This window comes from Anoplophora glabripennis, unplaced genomic scaffold (assembly GCF_000390285.2).
Source record: "Anoplophora glabripennis isolate ALB-LARVAE unplaced genomic scaffold, Agla_2.0 scaffold19, whole genome shotgun sequence".
NCBI lineage: Eukaryota > Metazoa > Arthropoda > Insecta > Coleoptera > Cerambycidae > Anoplophora > Anoplophora glabripennis.
This window is the reverse complement of record NW_019416327.1, coordinates 1053021-1072268: the sequence shown is the minus strand read 5'-3', so window position 1 is coordinate 1072268 and position 19248 is coordinate 1053021. Positions and strand designations below refer to the sequence as shown.

General features: G+C 35.1%; 1 protein-coding gene across 3 annotated transcripts in view; it reads right to left on the bottom strand.

Moving 5' to 3' along the window:
- The window catches only part of LOC108914845 (chromatin assembly factor 1 subunit A), a 76610-nt gene that overhangs the window by 15242 nt on the left and 42120 nt on the right, over window positions 1-19248 (bottom strand). The window contains exons 1-2 of one of the 3 annotated variants that reach the window (XM_018720766.1): window positions 2503-4070; window positions 651-732 (exon numbers count right to left, since the gene is read on the bottom strand). In XM_018720766.1, the coding sequence (XP_018576282.1) occupies window positions 651-732; window positions 2503-3678 (1258 nt within the window). In that variant the 5' untranslated portion in view covers window positions 3679-4070. Of the gene's footprint in view, window positions 1-650; window positions 733-2502; window positions 10146-19248 lie in introns of those variants that run through there. The other 2 variants (XM_018720773.1, XM_018720758.1) reach the window with 2 other exon arrangements.

Genomic DNA, 19248 nt, shown 5'->3' with positions numbered 1-19248 from the left:
TGTGCCACTTTTAAAAATGTACGTACTGAATTGTATGTAGGTAGCTACAACCACAATTATATTTACTTTGTTAATTACTCAATTAGAGTGTATATTTTAAAGAGTATTATAATATGATAATTACTTCTACAGCATAAATAAATGAGATATCAGGGACCAATTATGCTTCTAAATTGGTTGCATCTTAACCTTCATTAAGACAGAAAACATTACTTCTAAAATAATGAATTACATCTTCATTATGCTTCAATCCGCCTGAAGAAAATAACAAATAACGAAGTATGATAATGGCATGCAAAAAATATTTTATAGTTGACTGAACTAAAAAATGGAAATGCTCGGCATTTTCTTAATTTCATAGTACAGGTTCAGTGATTTTTTATGTGATAACTCAAACAAATCTACTATTTTGATAAATGGCAAGAATGGGAGAGTGTCACTGATAATTTAAATAGTAGATTTGCGGAATTGGCAATAATAATTTAGAGAATGAGGGGAGCAACGTGTGCCGCCCCTGCTGAAAAGAAAGGTCACATAATGAATGAACTATATAAATACAAAAATTGGAATGGGGAATATTTGTGGGATATTTGAGAGAGTAAGACTTATCCAAATATTGCTAAGTGTAACAAAGTGTAGTATTCACGAACATCGTTCTTGTAGAATGTCCCCCGATCTGTATATGAGGTGTCCCTCTTCATCATCTTCCACCGAAGGGGCACGTGAGCTCTGCTAACCCCGAACCATCCGGAAACGGCACCGACAACAGCAGCCAGCGAGCGAGTGGTCAGCCCAGCGATGGTATGGATCAGGTCACGTCAGGTCGTCATAGATTCGGCATTGTGCGGGATCCCCAAAGACAATCAGTGGCGCCAATACAATGGGTAGATGTGGCCCAATAAGCAGACAGAGGAAAGGGCAAACGGATTGCCAAATCAACAATCATTCTCTTTAATGGTACATACAAATATATGCACCAGAACATATTAACAGATGAAGGTATATAATGGGGGATGGGGACTTTGGTATATAATCTAACAGGTATTGAAAAATATAATGAGGCCACCTCCACGTCCCGAATATACCTTCTTGCTGTTTCTGTGCTGTCTTAAACTACATTAAATACAACGATTATAAAGCAACAACTTTAGGAATGCGGTTATGTATCTTTTTTAAAGGATGCAACGTTTCTAAAGCAGTTGCCAAACTGTTTAGAGTAATTATTATAGCCTTCAGAAAAATGTCTCTGTTGACATCCCTAAAATGATGAGTTGTTTGTTAAATTACGCGAATTGTTCATTTTTATAAACAGAAAAAAAAGTTTAACCAGAATTCCTCAAAACTAAGGTTATTGTACGTAAAGATAGAGCACATAATAGCATTTTCTGGCGCATTGTTAACCTCAAGTATTGAAATCTTTGTTCACATTCTGAATTAGTTAACAACACTAGTATAATTTTAAAATGTCCTATAACCCACAAACAACAAACTATTCAAAATCTAAGAGGCACAAATTAGATATTTCTGTGAAATATTTTATGCAATTAATAATTTTTGATATAGCATACATAATTAATTTTGATTATAAAAATACTTAAAACATTTACATTTAGCTGTGTACCTCACAAAAAATAAAGTGGGTCTCAACTTGAGAGTTGCTTTTTTTACGAATTACTGATCTGATTTTTTAAATTATAGATCTATTCTTCGGTGACAAAGCCAAAATACTAATCGGTACAAGAAAGAAGAAGTTTAAATTTTCTAAAACTTGAATCACACTGCAGTCCCAGTTCTTTCAAATAAATTGTTTTTGAATCACATCACTATGTCTGTTATCAATTGAAATATATTCATCGATGTAAAGCTGTTAGAAGTATTCATTGATTTTCTTTGTTAGGTACTAATTTTGTTCTTTTTGTCACTGATTTGTGCATTGTTATTACTGTTACATGCAAGTTTTTATATTTGTACAATAAACTGGGGTATTTTAATAACAGATGACAGCACGAATAAAAAAATAATCCGTTCAGAAACGAAAACTATTCTCTTTTGCGCCCTGTGTACGGTGAAATTTCAATAAAAATTTCTAAATAATCATGCGAGGTGTATTTGTTACTTTAATGATCTATTTTTACATTATTTTAAATATGTGCCCTGTCTTTCTCGGTAACCTGTATAAACGACAGATATATGTATTTCATCCAAGTTTATTTTTACCAAGGATCAGTCACTAAATTTACGACCTTCAGATGTTTGTTTTCAATTTCGCTTGATCTCATTTTAAGGAATCCGCAGCACAGGCATAGAACATTGAGAAAAAAAATATATATTTACAAAAATAAAATTAATAAAAATAAAAACACCGGTATGTCGAGACTTACACAATTGTTAAGGTTGTGGCACACGTTCTTTGGTTAAAAAATTGCCGGAATTATAAGCGTCACTCTTTGTTAGTTACGGTACCGGGGTAAAAGATCACACAACACGGCTTGCTTTACTTACAGCCGCGACCAGATTAGGGTAGTATTTCTGAGCAATGGCCGCCGCCACGCTGGTGGTAGGAGCCGTAACGGCGGTACTCGCGCTTTTCGCACCACTCGAATCAGAAGTTTTGTTATAAGCCTCGTCTAACGCCGAGTATTTCATAATCAGACTTTGGATTTCTTTCCTTTTCGCCTCTCTTTCGAGGATGCTGTCCGGCGCTGAAGGGGTTGGGGTCACTTCCTCGTCGACAGCTGGGGGTGCTGCAGGACTGGGGCTTTTCTTCTTTGCCGGTGGCGCGTGTACAGAAGCCGGAGGCTCGTCGTGCATCTTTATTTCCACCGGACATAATTTCAGGTTGGTGGTCGGTTTCCTATCACTTATTTCACTTTTTCCAGTCCTATGTGGTTTTGAGGATCTTCGTGGCCTGAGTTCGGAATGATTTGATCTGTGTCGAACGCGATACGCCGAATCCCTGTCCAGGTAGGTGTACTGCGGTTCGGGATATTGCCGTTTACTTTGCAACGACTTTCCTTCACTTCGAAAAGGAGTTTTCTCTCTGTGTGCGACATTGTTACTGACATACGGATAGGCTTTTTCGGAGAGCAGTACGTTGGCGGTCGTAGAACTTTTAGCAAGAGTTCTTCCAACTGAGGGTTCTAGGGTTCTTTCTGGATCTTTTCTTCTATAAATCCTGTCCAAGACAGAGGAGTACTTATCTTCGAATTTTGTTCTGGTCGGAGCGCCGAGGTTAGGTACTACCGTGGAACTTTTGCTAGTCGTAAGAGGATTTGGGCGGTGCACACCTGATGAATACTGCAGCGAGTTCGTTCCCAATTGCCTTTCAACGGTCGCCGATGGACCTCGCACCTTAGTGGTGAGCTTTTGAAGCAGGCTAGTACACGAGTCACTCAAAAGTTGCGCGACACTTGTGGTGGACGAGCGCGAGTACCTCGTTCTCCGACCAGCAGGGGTATTTGTGTGGGTCGAGTTGGCCATGGAGTAGTCATTTGCGAGTCGTCTATTATTATTTACGTGCGCTTTTCCCGTTCCGGTGGTGGTGGACGAAGGTCGAGTGGCCCAGGGAGACGACGTGTGGTGGCTCCACGACGAATCCCCGGGACTGCGGATCGCGAACCGATCGGTATCGTCATAGGCTGGTCGGTAGCGACTATACGACAATCCAGAACCGTACATTGGTATGTGGCATGCCCTTTTTGCCGCTCACCACCGATCGCCACGGAAATTGCACAAGGAGTTGCAACGGTACTGACGTGCAGCAATGACTACCCGGGATACAACTGAAGATCACATACACGTTCGCCGCAGTCACCGTCGTCGTTTGATCGCCCCTGCCCTGCTAAAAACTGCCAAACTAAAAATATCTAACGAAACAAGCTCGCACGCCATACGCTTACCATCGGTCGCGCACTAAAGTTTAGTTATATAAATTTTATACTTTCCACCGAGGTGAGAAACTACTCGCGCAGTTAGTTATTTTGATACATTTGGACGGAATTTGAAAACAAAGTTAACGTCAACAAATGCGTGTCTTCCTACAGTTCCTACAGCCACAATGTGCGATCTAAGGCGTCTAAATTTCTAATTAAAAACAACCACTGAACTAACCCTAAGGAGAAACCTGAAGAGCCTCTTCACCACCTTCAAAAAGTGTCCACTATTCCGTTGGGTTTTCTTATTGTGCGGCTTCGTTTTCATTTCCAACTACTGATTCGGAATAAGAAGCAATAAAGTTTTATTTAGAATATGTATCAACAACTATGATAAGAGGTCGCGATAAGACACTTTTAGCACATGTGTAATGTGAACGTTCTAACGCACTTCAGACCACAAGCGTTACTATTATTCCCACATAAAAAAAGGACATCGTTTACAAACACCCGCAGATTATTGCACAACGAGCCGCGTCTCAGCGACAACAACCAACCAAATTCATATTTGAAGTTTATTAATCTAGGATGCACTAACATTGCTCCACTTTCATTGTTTTTCTTCTTTACGGGTGGTGAATTGTAGCGGGAGAGGCACGGCGAACGTTGGAGATTGCGGACACAAATCAAGGCATCCTCGTTCGCGTGTTTCTAATAATACTGGCAAATGTAACGTCTCCTCGACTTGTCACGCAATATTTCTGCAGAGGATGTGCCGTGTTCCACCTCGCAGTCTATTAATCTTTATTCGCTAAACTAATATTTTTCCGTGCACTTCGATCGACTCGCAGTATGAACGCGAAAAATCTGTGAATCTGGCCGGCGGCCGTTCAAAGCGGGGTTAGAAATAAAACGAACATGCACTTTTTAGTAAACACAATGCAGCAATGCAATGGAACAACCTCGTCGGTGGGTGAACACGAATCGTCGAACGATTCGTCGTCGGTTTCGTAGGGCCGGCCCGCATGAGGCGGCGACGTCTCCTTCGGAGGTCCCACGTCCACCACAGGCCACCAAGAGGAGTTTATCACAGCCATGGGTTTCGACGGCGGCCTCTGCGGCGGTAGCGACGGCAGGGCCTGAGCGAAAATCCGGGCCGCGGCCTTGCGCTCTGCCATGGTCCAGTCGGCCATTGCGTTTCCTCCAATTCGACTTTTTTTTTAACGTGGTGGCCACTGGTCGTGGCACAAGGTGCCGGCCATTATGTAGGCCTGTTCCTCTCTCTGTAGAGGCACTCGTTTAACTGTGTGCCGATTTTACACATCGGCAAGTTGAATTCGAAAATAGACATCGCGGTGACGGAAATAGATCAAGATTCAACCACCATCTAATAATTACGGATAAGTTAATACCGGCCAGACATGACTTTCTCCCACTTTATTGGCAACGGTTATCAATCGGCGAGCGAAAAAAAAAAAACAGTTTATTTTTCACATTTCGTTTTATCTAATTCCATTAGTTCAATTGGTTGATACAAAAATAATCAATCGGTTAGGTCAAGGTCAATAACGCTAACGTTAAATAGGCGGCGACTGTTCAAGAAATAGTTAAAATTAACATCTTTTTAAACATTGTTTTTCAATGCAAATGCAGATTACGCTTTGGGATGGCGTCGCGGAGGCAACAAACACAAACAAAAGAAACATATGGAATAACTAAATTTAGCATCAATTTTTAAATACGTCTCAACATATCTCCTTGAACAAATAAAGTTAAATGATTAATTTATCTGGGTCACAGTGGGGGGAGATCATGAAAAAATAACAAAGATATTAATCCCTTGCACATTTTTAATTATCGAATTAAAATACGAGCAGCGCTGGAAACAAATGAATTATATCAGGCACGCGGAAAGGAATTAAAAATAAACGATCCTAGGTGCGTGTCTATATACAAACTGCATACAGGGTGGACTATTTTCAATTTCCCACCACTTGCACCTCGGAAACCGTTTGCTGAATTAGAAAAAAATTGAATGAAAAACTAATGGTTACAATTACTTTATTTGTGATAACTTCTATAAATTTGAATCCACAGCGTTATGTGTAGAAACAAATAAATTATTTTCAGAAAAACAAAAAAAAATCATAGCTGTAATAAACTGTATTCAAAAATCCAATACAGCTTCCATAAGAAACAAGTTGAATAACTTTAACTGCAGGCATATAAATTTTAATATCAGATTTTTTTTCAACATATTTCAGGAACCGCGGCAAATACCTCAAATCTGTTTGTTTTGTCTTTAAAATGCACGAAGAAATGTCACTTTTTTCTAACTTAATCTACTTTATACCTCTTATGGTTTGCGAGGTGTCAATGGCGGGAAATGAAAGACGGTCTAGTATATGGTTGTATTATTTGAAATGTAAATAGAATGGCGATATACATTTAATTCTAAATTTTGATTATAAACGTTATACTAAACATACAGTTGGGATTCTTTACATTCACGTCATGACCATGCACAGGTAGGTAAGACAAAAGCTCAATAATAATCGATCAACGTAGCTAGGAGTAGTTAATAAAAAAAGACAAGCAATCACCTTCATGTGTTGTGCGGTTGATGCTAGTTCCGGCAGTGGTTATTGTGTATGATGAATGAAACAGAGACAGATATATCGTCGTTTATCGTGCAATTAAATTGCAGATATGTATTTGATTAGCGTCGTTTCCTGCAACTTCTACCACCGTCCTCTGTGCTGTCACCTGTCAACCACTTCAAAATCATTTTCCGACATATCATGCCCATATCAAAGGAACGATAATAATTGAGGTTATGTCCGTTCTGTCAAAGATTCTTTATTAATTTTCAAATAACTTTTCAATACGATTTTAAAGTGTTGTTATGATGCAAAAAATTACAAAACAAATTTTCATTATACAAATGAAATATTATTTCTTAAAGGGACAGTAATTCATGAACACATTTAGTCATTTGAATTCTTTTTTTAATCTTAGTTCATACAATTACGCTTAATGACGTGTACGTAAAGAATCGTCGGCCTGTACTTTCTATCTCTTACACTTTACGAGATGCTAATGGTGGGATTGGAAGACGGTCCACCGTGTATAATTTTGTACTGTTTGTAATGCAAACAGAACGGCGATATACGTTTAATTTTAAATTTTGATTAGAGACATTACAATAAATAAGCTCGGCGTAAAATAAATTAATATTAATCATATTAATATTTGTGTAAAGAATTATTAACGAAACGCTATGGGAAAGCGTGTTAAAAGACGTTATTAAACAAAACAAGGATGAATTATGTTTCAATTTACCTGGGAAATTCTAATTTGTTTAAAATATTTTTTAATTGTAACAATCCATTGTTAAGGTAATATTTTATGTATCCTTACGTACACTACAAACGACTGAAAATGAATTATTGCACAGAAACAGCAAATACGATACACATTCGCAACCGGTGATGGCCCAACAGTGGGAACATTGTAAGTATACAAAAATATATATATGAGAATATTTTCTTACCGTTCCTGGTCTTACCACCCAACCGGGAAAGGATGTGGGAAAGATAAAATACTGACCTGATCAGTGGAGTAAGATCTCCGGCTGTGCTTCCTCCTGGAGTCGGTCCTATCGTGGCGATGGCGGTGTTTCTTGGAGGTGGGCGATCTCCGATGGCTGCGTTTGTAACGGCGTTCCGCGCTCGAGCCTCGCTCGTATTGTCGGGACCTATGAGCTCTCTGACTACTGTAAAGAGATATCTGTTTTCTATTTGTCTCTATTTTAAAATACACACTCAGCCTGACATGGTCTCAGTTTGAAATTTTGTACAAAGCTTGGGTACATTCGTAAACACTAAATATTAATCATCCTGCAAATAAACTTTACGTTTGACAAACAAAAAACTTTAAAATTTAAAATGAAAATGTATTAAAATATTGTCCATATTTATAAAAATCAAGTCTTCAATAATGGAGTTACTTCAATTTTGCTTTTTCAGAATAATTTTGAAATTTATTTATCTGATCTTGCATTACTTATTCTGGATTACGTATCCTTAAAGATTTAAATTTAAATATGAAAAGCGTAATGATATTGCTGGTTCGTTTTTAATCTAGTAAGACTAGGAAGAGGAAGAAGAAACGTTTATATAAAAATTGTTTATTCAAAGTAAGCATTAAAATACACTTATAAAACTCAACTAAGGTAAAGCTTATTTTTTATCACTTTCCGAATTATTTGAAGAACTTAAACTAACATTATATTTCTTAACAATATCTTCATTAACGAGCCAACAGAACTTATTTTTTAACGGCCCATTATCCTTACACTTCCTCCAAGTAGCGAGGACTTTTAAACTTTTCAACAATGTAGCTTTACTAATGTCAACGGTGAAGCCGTTGTTGGCCATGTATGTCATAAACTGCTCTATTAGTACACGTTTGTTATTGGAGTTTCCATGTACTACTTTGAGAAACAATGGAATGTGTTCGGGGTTTAATTCCTTCAAAGGTTTATTTTTCTTCCCACTATTATAAAGAAATATTTCACTTCTCGTTTTAATTTGTATCTGACCGTTGGTGATCATTGCTAATGGTTGTAAGTATCTGTTAATGGCTTCTTCAACGTTGCTTCCATCTTTATTATACCAAATACAACCAATAGATCTCGGTTTCAACTTGTGCGTTTTCAATTGCATATCTTGGTCGAACTCGTCTTTCAGTAACTTTAATTTTTGTTTTAAAGATTCAGGTGACAGTCTCGCCGATTCTTCATCATCAATTTCATCTTCACTTAAATGTCCATGAGGCACAAAAAATTCGTTGTCAACTTCATAATCGTCTTTCTCATCTTCATTTTCCTTGTCGGCTTCATCTTCTGAACCATTAAGCGATTCACCTTGTTCTTCTTCTTCCCAATCGTCATCTGAATCTTCTTCGTAGTTAAAGATTTCCCCATCGGTACCAAATGGTTTTCTGGGCTTAACGTGTGAGCTCTTCTTCCTCCACGTTCCAAAATAAGCAGGTCGACGATTATCATGAAATTTAAGGAATTTCGCTCTAAACTTCCGTAATTTTGATTTATCCTCACAAATCGTTTCACCCAAATTTCCCTCGTCTTCAATAATAGCAATGTCATCATCTTCAGATTCTTCAAAGGGCCACGTTTTGTCGCTTTTACCTATTTGTTTCCCGGACTTCAAGTCTTCAATATATGACGCCCCGTCGATTTGATTTTCGATATACCGCTCTAAAATTTCCTTTTCAGTTTCAGATAGAGGATTTCGCCTAGCAGGTGGCAGTTTCATGTCTGATTTAACTTCAAATTCCATAAATGCCAGTGACTGTGTTACCTTAGTTTTCTTGTCTTCTTGCAAATCAGATTTTTTAGGGACAAAGAAGTTCACAAATGCCGCTGCGGTTTTTTGCTTTAATTCCTCTTCTTTCTGTTTCTCTTTATTCTTTTCTTCAATTTCGTGTTGCTTTTTCAACTTCTCTTGTTCTCGTTCTTTACGTTTCTGTTCTTCCTTTTCCTCTTTTTCTTTTCTCTTGTGTTCCTTTTCTTCCCGCTCCTTTCGTTTCAGTTCCTCCTTTTCCTCTTTCTCTTTCTTCTTCTGCTCCTCTTTCAATTCCCTTTCTTTTTGTTTCTGTTCCTGTTCCTTTAGTTTTTCTTCCTTCTTTTTCAATTTCTCTTGTTTGATACGTTCTTTTTCTTCTTGCTTTTTTTTCTCTTTTTCTTCTTTCTCCATCTGTCTCTGTTGACGCTTCTTTTCTAACTCCAGTTTTTTCTGGACCTGTTTTGGAGACAACACTTTTTTAGGAGTTATTTCAAGACTATTCTTAAATGTGGTGGATCCTTCTTTGCTTGGTTCTGTTTGGTCATCTGAATCTTCCAAGGTGATGATACCTTCTTTCTTACTTTGATTATCGGTATCCACCTCAGAAGTCTCCATTTTGTCTGTTTCTGATGAGACATTTTGTATAGGTTCCGTCGTTTCTTTAGATGCTTCAGTCTTCTCAGATGTGTTTTCTGAACTTTTTGGAAACGATGAAACCGAATCATCATTAGAGAGCTCTTCTGCTTCATTTTTAGTTGATAAATGAGTTCCGTTTTCTTCACCATTTGTTTCGTCACCATTTTTCTTACCGTCTTCCACCGTTTCTAGATGTTTCATTGGAGATTCAACTTGTTGCTCAAGCGATTGGACAAGATGATTTTCTGTATCTTGAAATTCAAGGGTGGAACTGGAAAAAACAGTTTTGATATAGTTGCGTTTCACCTCGAGATCCGTAAGTCATCAGCTCCTGCCAGAGACCAAAATATAACCTTAAAAACACTTAGTATAAAATATAGGAATATGTGGTTAATAACTTTTTACACCGAAACCTAACGTTATATATCTACCTACCTTGTAGAGGGGTACACCTATTATTTAGTCTATTTCGGTCTAAGGTTGGAATTGATAACCTACTGGATTAAAAGATTCTGCATTAGCGCTATTATTAGGTAATTTCTTAACACTACATTCACAATAAGATCAGGATCATTTGGCTTGAACACAACAATTCTCACATAAAATTACTATTGCTAGCAGTTGACCTGAAAAAATATAATTAATACATACATAAAAATACCAACATATTGGTAAACCACTTTTAAAATGTCTTATTGAAATATGTTGAGAATTTGCTTTATAGAAAATATAAACACTTTCGAGGTTAAAATCAAAAAGAAAATGTCCGAAAATAATTCTTGTACAACTACAAGTACTATTAAATTATCTGGGGCGCCACGTTATGAACAATACGCATTAATACCATATTAAGCAACAATAAACAATTATCGATTGCTTGTTCAACCATAAATCGGAGATATATTTAGCCTGAAACAAAACCATTTACAGTTAGGAAAATTAAGAAATAGTAAATTTATTAATATTACATTACCCGCTCGTATATCAGATTCTTGTTTCTAGCTGAAAATACAAGTCATGCATAAAACTCTATAATAACCATATACAGAATAAATAAAAATGTCGTAAAGTAATAAACGTCTAAAGTAAGAGTCAGGCGTAAGTTTATTTGCTCCTTAAAACAGAAAAATGTGACCAAATCAGGCACAACCATTTATATTAATAAATGTGACAAAAACAAAAACATGAACGCCTTGGCATATTCCATTTAATTACTGGGGCTAATACGCAAAAAAAAATAAAATTGTACAACTACTGAAACAGATCTGTTGAATTGCAAAATAGTTCGAACGAGGAAGTAATAAAAATTACAAATTATCGGTGGACAAACCTTTGTGTAGCTTTCTCTAATTCGGTTTTTGTTTTACGTTTACATTTCGTAACATATGACATTACGTTGCTTTCTAAATATGGAAGTTTAACAATATAATTCGGTTTGAATTTACAGATATGGGGACACACAGGACGTTTCGAAAATTAAGGTGTTCTAATTTTTTTTCTCAAGGAGGTCAGGAGAATTTACTTGAGCACAATATTAAGTGCAGTAATAAATCAAGGTTGTTCTAGAAAAAAATCAGTGATATTCACTATCATTTTACTCCCTTATTAGTTTGTTTTTGTACTTAATGCAAATGTTTCGAATTGACAAATTTGAGGGAACATTATAAAAAGCTGATTAAATTGTGTAACATACTGTATCGCCAAGACAGAAAAGGCCGCGAATTTTGTAATTAAATGGAATTTCCATAAAAATGAGATAAATCAGAACCATAAACCAATCGACACTGTCGGATAAAAAAAACGAGTCATTGCGAGGAGATAACATTATTCGCGTCTTTGACATACTTATTCTGATGGTACATGTTGCACTTCGGTATCCATGTCGCCATCGCAACATACAATACCGGCTGTTCCCTGTGCGCCTCTATCCTCATCCTGGAGAATTCCTGCAGGACGCTGTCCTGGTTGCGGCTGAGCTCATAATGGACGGCGTACGACACCATTTTTAAGCGGATCTTTTTACGGCACTTTATTATATCACTTGAGCGGAAATCACCATACAATATACTTATATCATATAAGGGTGTATCACAGGTTTTCCTTTTGGGTACACTTTCACCACTTTATTGCACATAACAGGTAACGTTTTTTTTTCTTTCTTTTAGGGTTCGATGCTTGATGCCATTTTTCGTAATGGTAAACGTACTGGTTATTATATCAAAAAGCTGTCGAGAGAATAATTTAGTTTAAAGCGAATAGTTAATAATTCGAAACAGAATTGCAGAGAGGATTTCGCTAAACTTTTGAATTGCAAATGAAGTTAAAAAATTTAAATAAAAAATATTAAATGGTAGATTTAACTTTCTCAAATCGACTTATTTAGTAACAGTTTAAATTAATTGCACAAACTGTTTAATTATGTAACAGTGGACGGAAATTAACTGCCAAATAAAAAAAAACCTATTGTATGCATTTATACATATATGAAACTGTTTCCTTGTTAGATCCATAAAGCGTTAACATGATTAAAGAAAAATGTAAGTGTGAGTGACTCATTCTTCATATGCTTAAGGCATAAAATATTTAAAATCCTGGTCAATCTTAACAAAAATCCTCATTCTAAATTTAATAAAAAGAACGTTACATAAAAAATATATCTATATTTTCGTCTCCATATAGAACTTTCTTAGTGGTGCATTCAACTAACAAAAAAAAAAAACAAAAATAAAAAAGATTGTAGATGAGATATAACGGAAAAAATAGACCGTACATCAATTTGGATAGACAAAAAAACTCGAAATGGTTAGATAAACAAAGTAATAAACATCATGGATATCGAGCAAAAAGTACTGTCTGGTAAATGTAGTTCAACTGTTTTATAAAGGTGATAAATAAATTATTGAAAATAAATACACGGTGTTTTGATTAAGGAATAATAGAACATGCGGAATTATGTCTCGCACCACTTTGGAGAGAAATTAAAGATTTTTAAGTGAAAAAATTACATTGCATTCTTGCTTTAGGCCGACATGAAACATAAATGTATAATTTTTTCTAATTTTTTAGTTTAATTTGTAACTATAATTATGCCAAGACTAAAAATTGTGTTTAAACATATGAATTGATAATTAAAAACCTATTGATTATATGAAACAAGTTGTATATTATTGTGGTACCACAAAAATTGATGTCTGTTGAAAAGTCACTTGAGTACGAATTCGTTGGAATTTTTCCCCTGAAAGATTCCTAATTTTCATCTCTATTTTTTACACAAAAAATGGTAGGAGATAGCCATGGTACCTACCTATTGAATTATACAGTAAATGAGACAAGTATCTTCAGCGTTTTACAAGATCTTCCTGATTACTTTCTAAATAAGTCATACCTGATAGATAGATATTTTAGAACAAAGGTTTACTACAAATCTTCACAATCTCAACATGTTAAAATTTAGTGATCCGCAGGGTAATGTTCTAGGGCCAGTTTTGTACCTAATATACACATCAGACCTCCTAGCCATTGATAAACACACCAACTGTCTTTTAAAACCAATACGTGCAATAAAAGGAAGAAACCGCTAAATACTAACGAGGAAATGGCCAATAGGCTTAAACAAGATGCAGGAGGACTTTTCGATAGAAAAAGTGTCAGAATAACGGCCTATGGAATTATAAACTCTTGACTTCGATTGAATAAATTAAACAAAGAAACAAAATATATGTATAAGTTAACGAGAAGTTTTTGCTTTGTGAACCAATTAGTATTACGAGTAGTCATAGTAGCAGCGTTTTTCCTAAAATTTGGTAGTGATCTCTTATATCGTTCGTGGTACAGAGCCTTCACAATTTGGTATAGTCCTTCCGAAGTCAGTTGAACATACAAAAAAACGTCTGGTAATAAAATTTAATGAGTTTCATAGGCCTCCCTAAAAAAATTTTCTGGTAAAGGTAAAAAATTATAACAATTTGCAGATAATGTGTAGAAAATTTCTATTATATGTTCATTTGGCCAACAACATATTTTAATTATTTATGTCCTCAAACAATTTTATTATATCGGTGGTAAATTTTGTTTTCTTCCGTTTCAAAAGGCCTCCAAAATGCCATGTTGTGATAATACATATTAGTAAACAAAATATCCCTCTTATTTATCCCTTTCGCAATTGTAATATGAATGATTGATAGAAGGTGCCTATAATAAATTAAAATTGTCTGATTCACACCAAATTCCGCACTAGTGCATTGCACTGCTGGGCAATTTATGAACCACTTGTCACCTGCTGTGATTTATTGCCCAGAAGCCCAATAAAACTGTGCTCGTTTTCCTTTGGCCGCGCTCGCATTCTTCTACGGGTCGTATACATTTCTACCATCTGCACGTTTAGTTCGACCAGACCTATATATGGGTATGGCTAAATAAATATAGGAACAAGTTTTTCAAATATTTCAATGCCGAGTTGCTGCTTAGCGACCGAGCCTGGTACATACCTTGAAATTATAGGTTCTTCAATTGATTTCGGAAAAACTATACCAGTAACAGTAAATTTCCCTAGATCTTGGCGTAATCAATATTAATGACTCGGTTACAATGAACAATGATAAACCGTTATGTCTACGCTCAAGATAATGCGATCACTGATTGGTTGAATAGTACCTCGACAAATTACACCAACCACAGCCGGTAAAACAGAACATTGTGTTTTAATGTATTCTTTGATCTTATTGTTTTATTAACTTTTAATTTACAGAAAATTAATTACCAACAAGAAGGAACTAAAATTCAGTAACAAACGAAATTACGTGGCTTGTAAACATTTATGAAGGCTCTGAACAACGGTTGTCCCAGAAGTACCCGGCCTGACCTAGAGATGGCGGTAGTTGTTTGAAAAATATCACTATTAGAAAGTACACAATCTATAAAGCATATGTTTCAAGTCTGAAGACGCCATGTTGTTTAGTATTTGTTTGACAGCCATCAATAGTGAACATTTTCAGTGAATTTGTGAAAATGGAGAACAATGCACCAGCTCACATATCCGTTATTGCAATGACCAAAATTAATGAATTAAAGTTTGAATTGCTACATTATGCACCCTATTCGCCAAATTCAGCCCCCTCGGGTAATTTTCTGTTCCCAAACTTGAAAAAATGGTTCAGTGGTCACAGATTTTCCAATGATGAAGTGATATCGGCAGTTAATGGCTATTTTGAGAAGCAAGACAGTTCTTATTATAAAAAGGGTATCGAACTTATTGAACATCGCTGGGAAAAGTGTATAGAGCTGAAAGATTATGTTGAAAAATAAATATATATTTTTTCCAAAATGTTTGTGTTTTCTTTGTTGGGTCGGGTACTTCTGGGACCACCCTCGTATATTACAACGCATTGTAAACATAAAAATAAACCTTATTTAGCCTACAAATCAACAACAATACCGGACCCGCCATTATTATGGAGTAGTAGCATTTTTTTACTGAATAGGTACATGCATACTGTCTAACACAGAAACATTAATTGTTATTACACTCTACCTTTCTATTCTACCAGCGATAAATATCAGACTAGGCATATACTTTTTACTGTCAGCCCAACCAGATTAAATATGGCACAGCTTGCGCTAAACCATAATTTCTCATAAGCCGTATTTCTGTTAAAATCGCCCGTCGCTTCCTTACTCGGACAATGTCGTTAATCCAAAAGGTCGTTTTGCATTCAAAATGCAAATGGACCTGCCACAAAACGGTTTTATTAATACCTCAAACTAGTTTAAGTTATTGCGCCCGCCGGTATACATGACTCATTGCTCGGCAACGCCTATTAAGATTGTTGCAATTTCGAAAAAAAAAACAAGAATTCGCAGAAATTTGCATGAAAGTGAAATAGGCACAAAGCCGAACGACAATAAGTGCATATTAATGTATATTTATTCAATAGAAGACTAAATCGCTCTACTTTTACCAATAACAAAGCCAATAATCATAGGCTTTCAAGACAAGATAACGAGATACAAGAACTGAATAAGATTACCGTCATTATTTTAATATCCACTCAGTAATACAGTATATCGCACAACAAAGATTGTATACTGAAATCTGTGGAGATATTAAAATGATAGGTAGCGTTGATATTCTCCCAAATAGCTGATCCGACATACGTTGTCCTGTCCAAATTTCAATAAATTTGTTCGTGATCGTTTTCTGAATTTGTGAAAAGCTATCGGAAATGTGTAAACAAATGTCTCTATCGTCAGTATGATCGACAGTGCATATAAAATTATAAATTCTGCATTTTTCTGAATTTTCCGACTTTCGTTTGTAATTGTCCCGAATTTTTACATAAAATTTTTCCAAGACATCTACAAAAAAAAAAGAATTACGCATATTCATCGTTCGAATCTTCAGTTCATAAAAAAATCCCATAGAAAAAAGAAATTTCCAATTTTTCTTTCTCTAAAAACCTTATTCGGACTATTACGAACATTAACAAAAAAAATAGGGCGCTTACCAACGAATAGCCTGTATTTTTTTATATAGATAGATTAATGTGTAACGATTTTCTTCCATCATATGTGAAAATAATAATCTTTTTTTTTCGACTTAAGTTTTTGTGAGCGACATTTTTTTAGATATAAAAATGAAATTTTCACATTTAGAGATTTTTAAAAAAATTAAATCAATCGATTATTAATTCAATTTCAATTGAATTTTTTGCAAAAATTTAAAAATTAAATTAAAACAAAACAGAGGATGAATTTTAATATACCTACTTTTTTATTTTCTTTATTGTACATTTATACAACACTACATTTACTCACCATAATTTGAATTTTCATTTCATTCATTAAATTTAAATAAATATTTTGATAATAATATTGAATAATTTTATTTGAATTACTAAAAACCCTTTTAACCCGGTTATGATGCTTAAAGTAGCCTCATGTTTTGATATGCTGTTTTTATATTGTTTACTTATAAGAGAAATGGACCGAGAAATTGAAGCGGCATAGACAAAGACGGATTGTTGGGTATTAAATATTAGCTACCTGCTAGAATTTAGTACAGTCCGATCGCACAAAGTTTTGTTAAAAGTAGATCTCATCTATACGGAAAATACATAATATAAAAATATTGAATATAAGCACCAGTACTACATTTATTTACGATTTGCATACATAATGAGCTTTTATTACTCTCATTTCTAAACATACTATAGTCTGTTTTTTTTTTGACACTGACACAGAATTAAAATGATATTTTATGAAAGTTTTCGGAAAAATACTTTAAAATATAAAGGAAACTTTGTAAGAAAATATGGATTTCATGTCTCAGACATATTTGAAAAGCGATTCCTAACATTCGTATTCCTTGGGAAAATTTACTTGCTCGACATCTTTAAAGGCAACGAAGTTAGAAGTCGACTTCCTGAAGGAATTAATTCCAAAAACTTTTAGATGCGTTTTTTTCGTTAGATCTCGCACACGACGACCGACTTTCAAGCAGTCCAATTTTTTCAGGATACGCGCGAGGAGATAACTTGCAGATACACAAGGGACCTTGACCCGGATGGGAGATAAAGGTTGCCGTTTGGTGGATTTTGCCTCGAGAGCGTCGTTATTGCCTTGTACGGCCCCCATTCAAGGGCTGCCACTATTTTGTGCCTATTAGAGCGAACGTCTAGCGACGAGAGGGTCTGTTCTCTCGTTAACCATATTGCCTACTGACTAATCGTTTCCACAAGGTAAGGCTCCGATAAAAAAAAATCACAACACTTAAGAGGTCTACATTTGAGATAAATGTCAGAATATGAGCGACGTCTTTGGATTAGGAATATCGAGATGAAAATTTACAGAAAGGCCCTCGATTGTGATACTGTGAAAATAATAGATACAAAATTTTCAGTCTAGACCTAGACAGTTGAAGGTACTACGTACAGGATGTCCCGAATTGGACACACCGAGTATTGTCTGGTATAATAATAGAATGCATCAAAAAATGAGAAAAAAAATCAAATAAAGATAAATGACTAATGCCATATTTCTTCAGCTTATTCCTTTGTCATTAAAATTATGTTTCTAACAAAGAAAATTATATATTTTTTGGTGAAATGAAGTTTTGGAATTATGTATTCTCGTTTTATTCAACTACGTCGAAGACTTATTTTAAACTGAAAAATAATTATTAAAAACTGATATTTTTCGAATAAAATGCAAACATAATTTTTAGTAAAAATATTAACCAAAATTAAGTACACTTATCCAATTTCCAAAATATTTAGTGGTGTTGAATTGGTGTCAACAACAACAAATTACTAACAATTAGTTAAGTCATCAATCTATGTCAAACTTTGTATCTTTCAAAAGTCAATTTAAAAGTACGAAGGTTAAACGTGAAAATGACCTTAAATATCGCTTTAAAATTGATATTTTATTTAAAGAAGTGTTATTTGTTCTTGTATAATGAAATATGTACATGATATGTACTAGTTTTTTACCGTGGTCTGAATGTTCTGTTCGATGCATATCTTACAGCCTCTTCGAATTCCGTTTTTTTTTCTGAGCAACAAATTGGCAAAAAAATTTTAAAACTCGAAATATACTTCTGCAAAAAATTAAGGGAGCAAAAAAATTTTTCGAATTTTTAGTGATTTTTCAGAATGTTGTATCTCGGTTAAAAATGATCGTATCAAGGTTTTAAAAAAAGCATTTTTAAGCGCCGAATGTCTAGTTTCCAGATTTCTGAATTCAAAATTTTTAGGAGCGACAGTCATCGCGAAATTCTAAGAAATAAGACTAAAAAAATTTTTTTTCAATTTTTTGCGTTTTTTTTCTTGGTCCACGGGCTGGGAAAAATTTTTTACACAAAAATCATGATATGGACTTGATAGCCTGTTCATTCAGCTTTAATTTCTTTTTTTAAATTTTTCTCTACGTTAATTTGACCCGGAGATATTCGACTACGAATACAAAAGCATCCTTTTGGCTTTAACCATCGATATCTCAGCAACTAATGATCAGACAGAAAATTGACGGGCAGTTTCGAAATCTCGAATAAATTTCCTACAAGGCTATGTAGCGTTCTTGGAAGAAAAAAATTTTCTTTCATCCTCGACATTAACTTGAAAAAAGTGAAAAAAAGTGACTTTTTGACTTGTTTTGCTAAGTCGACCGCATCTTTGCTAATATCGATGGAGAGTCTAATGCTTGTACGAATTTTTACACCTCGATGTACCCCCAAAAGCTCCGTAAATGGGCAGATCGATCTATCGAACGGTTTTTCCGGACCGCTTAATCAAAATTTCAGAAAAATTTAAAGGAGCAAAATTTACATTTCTGAGCACCCTGTAACGTTCGTAAAAATGAAAAATTTGATTTTTTTT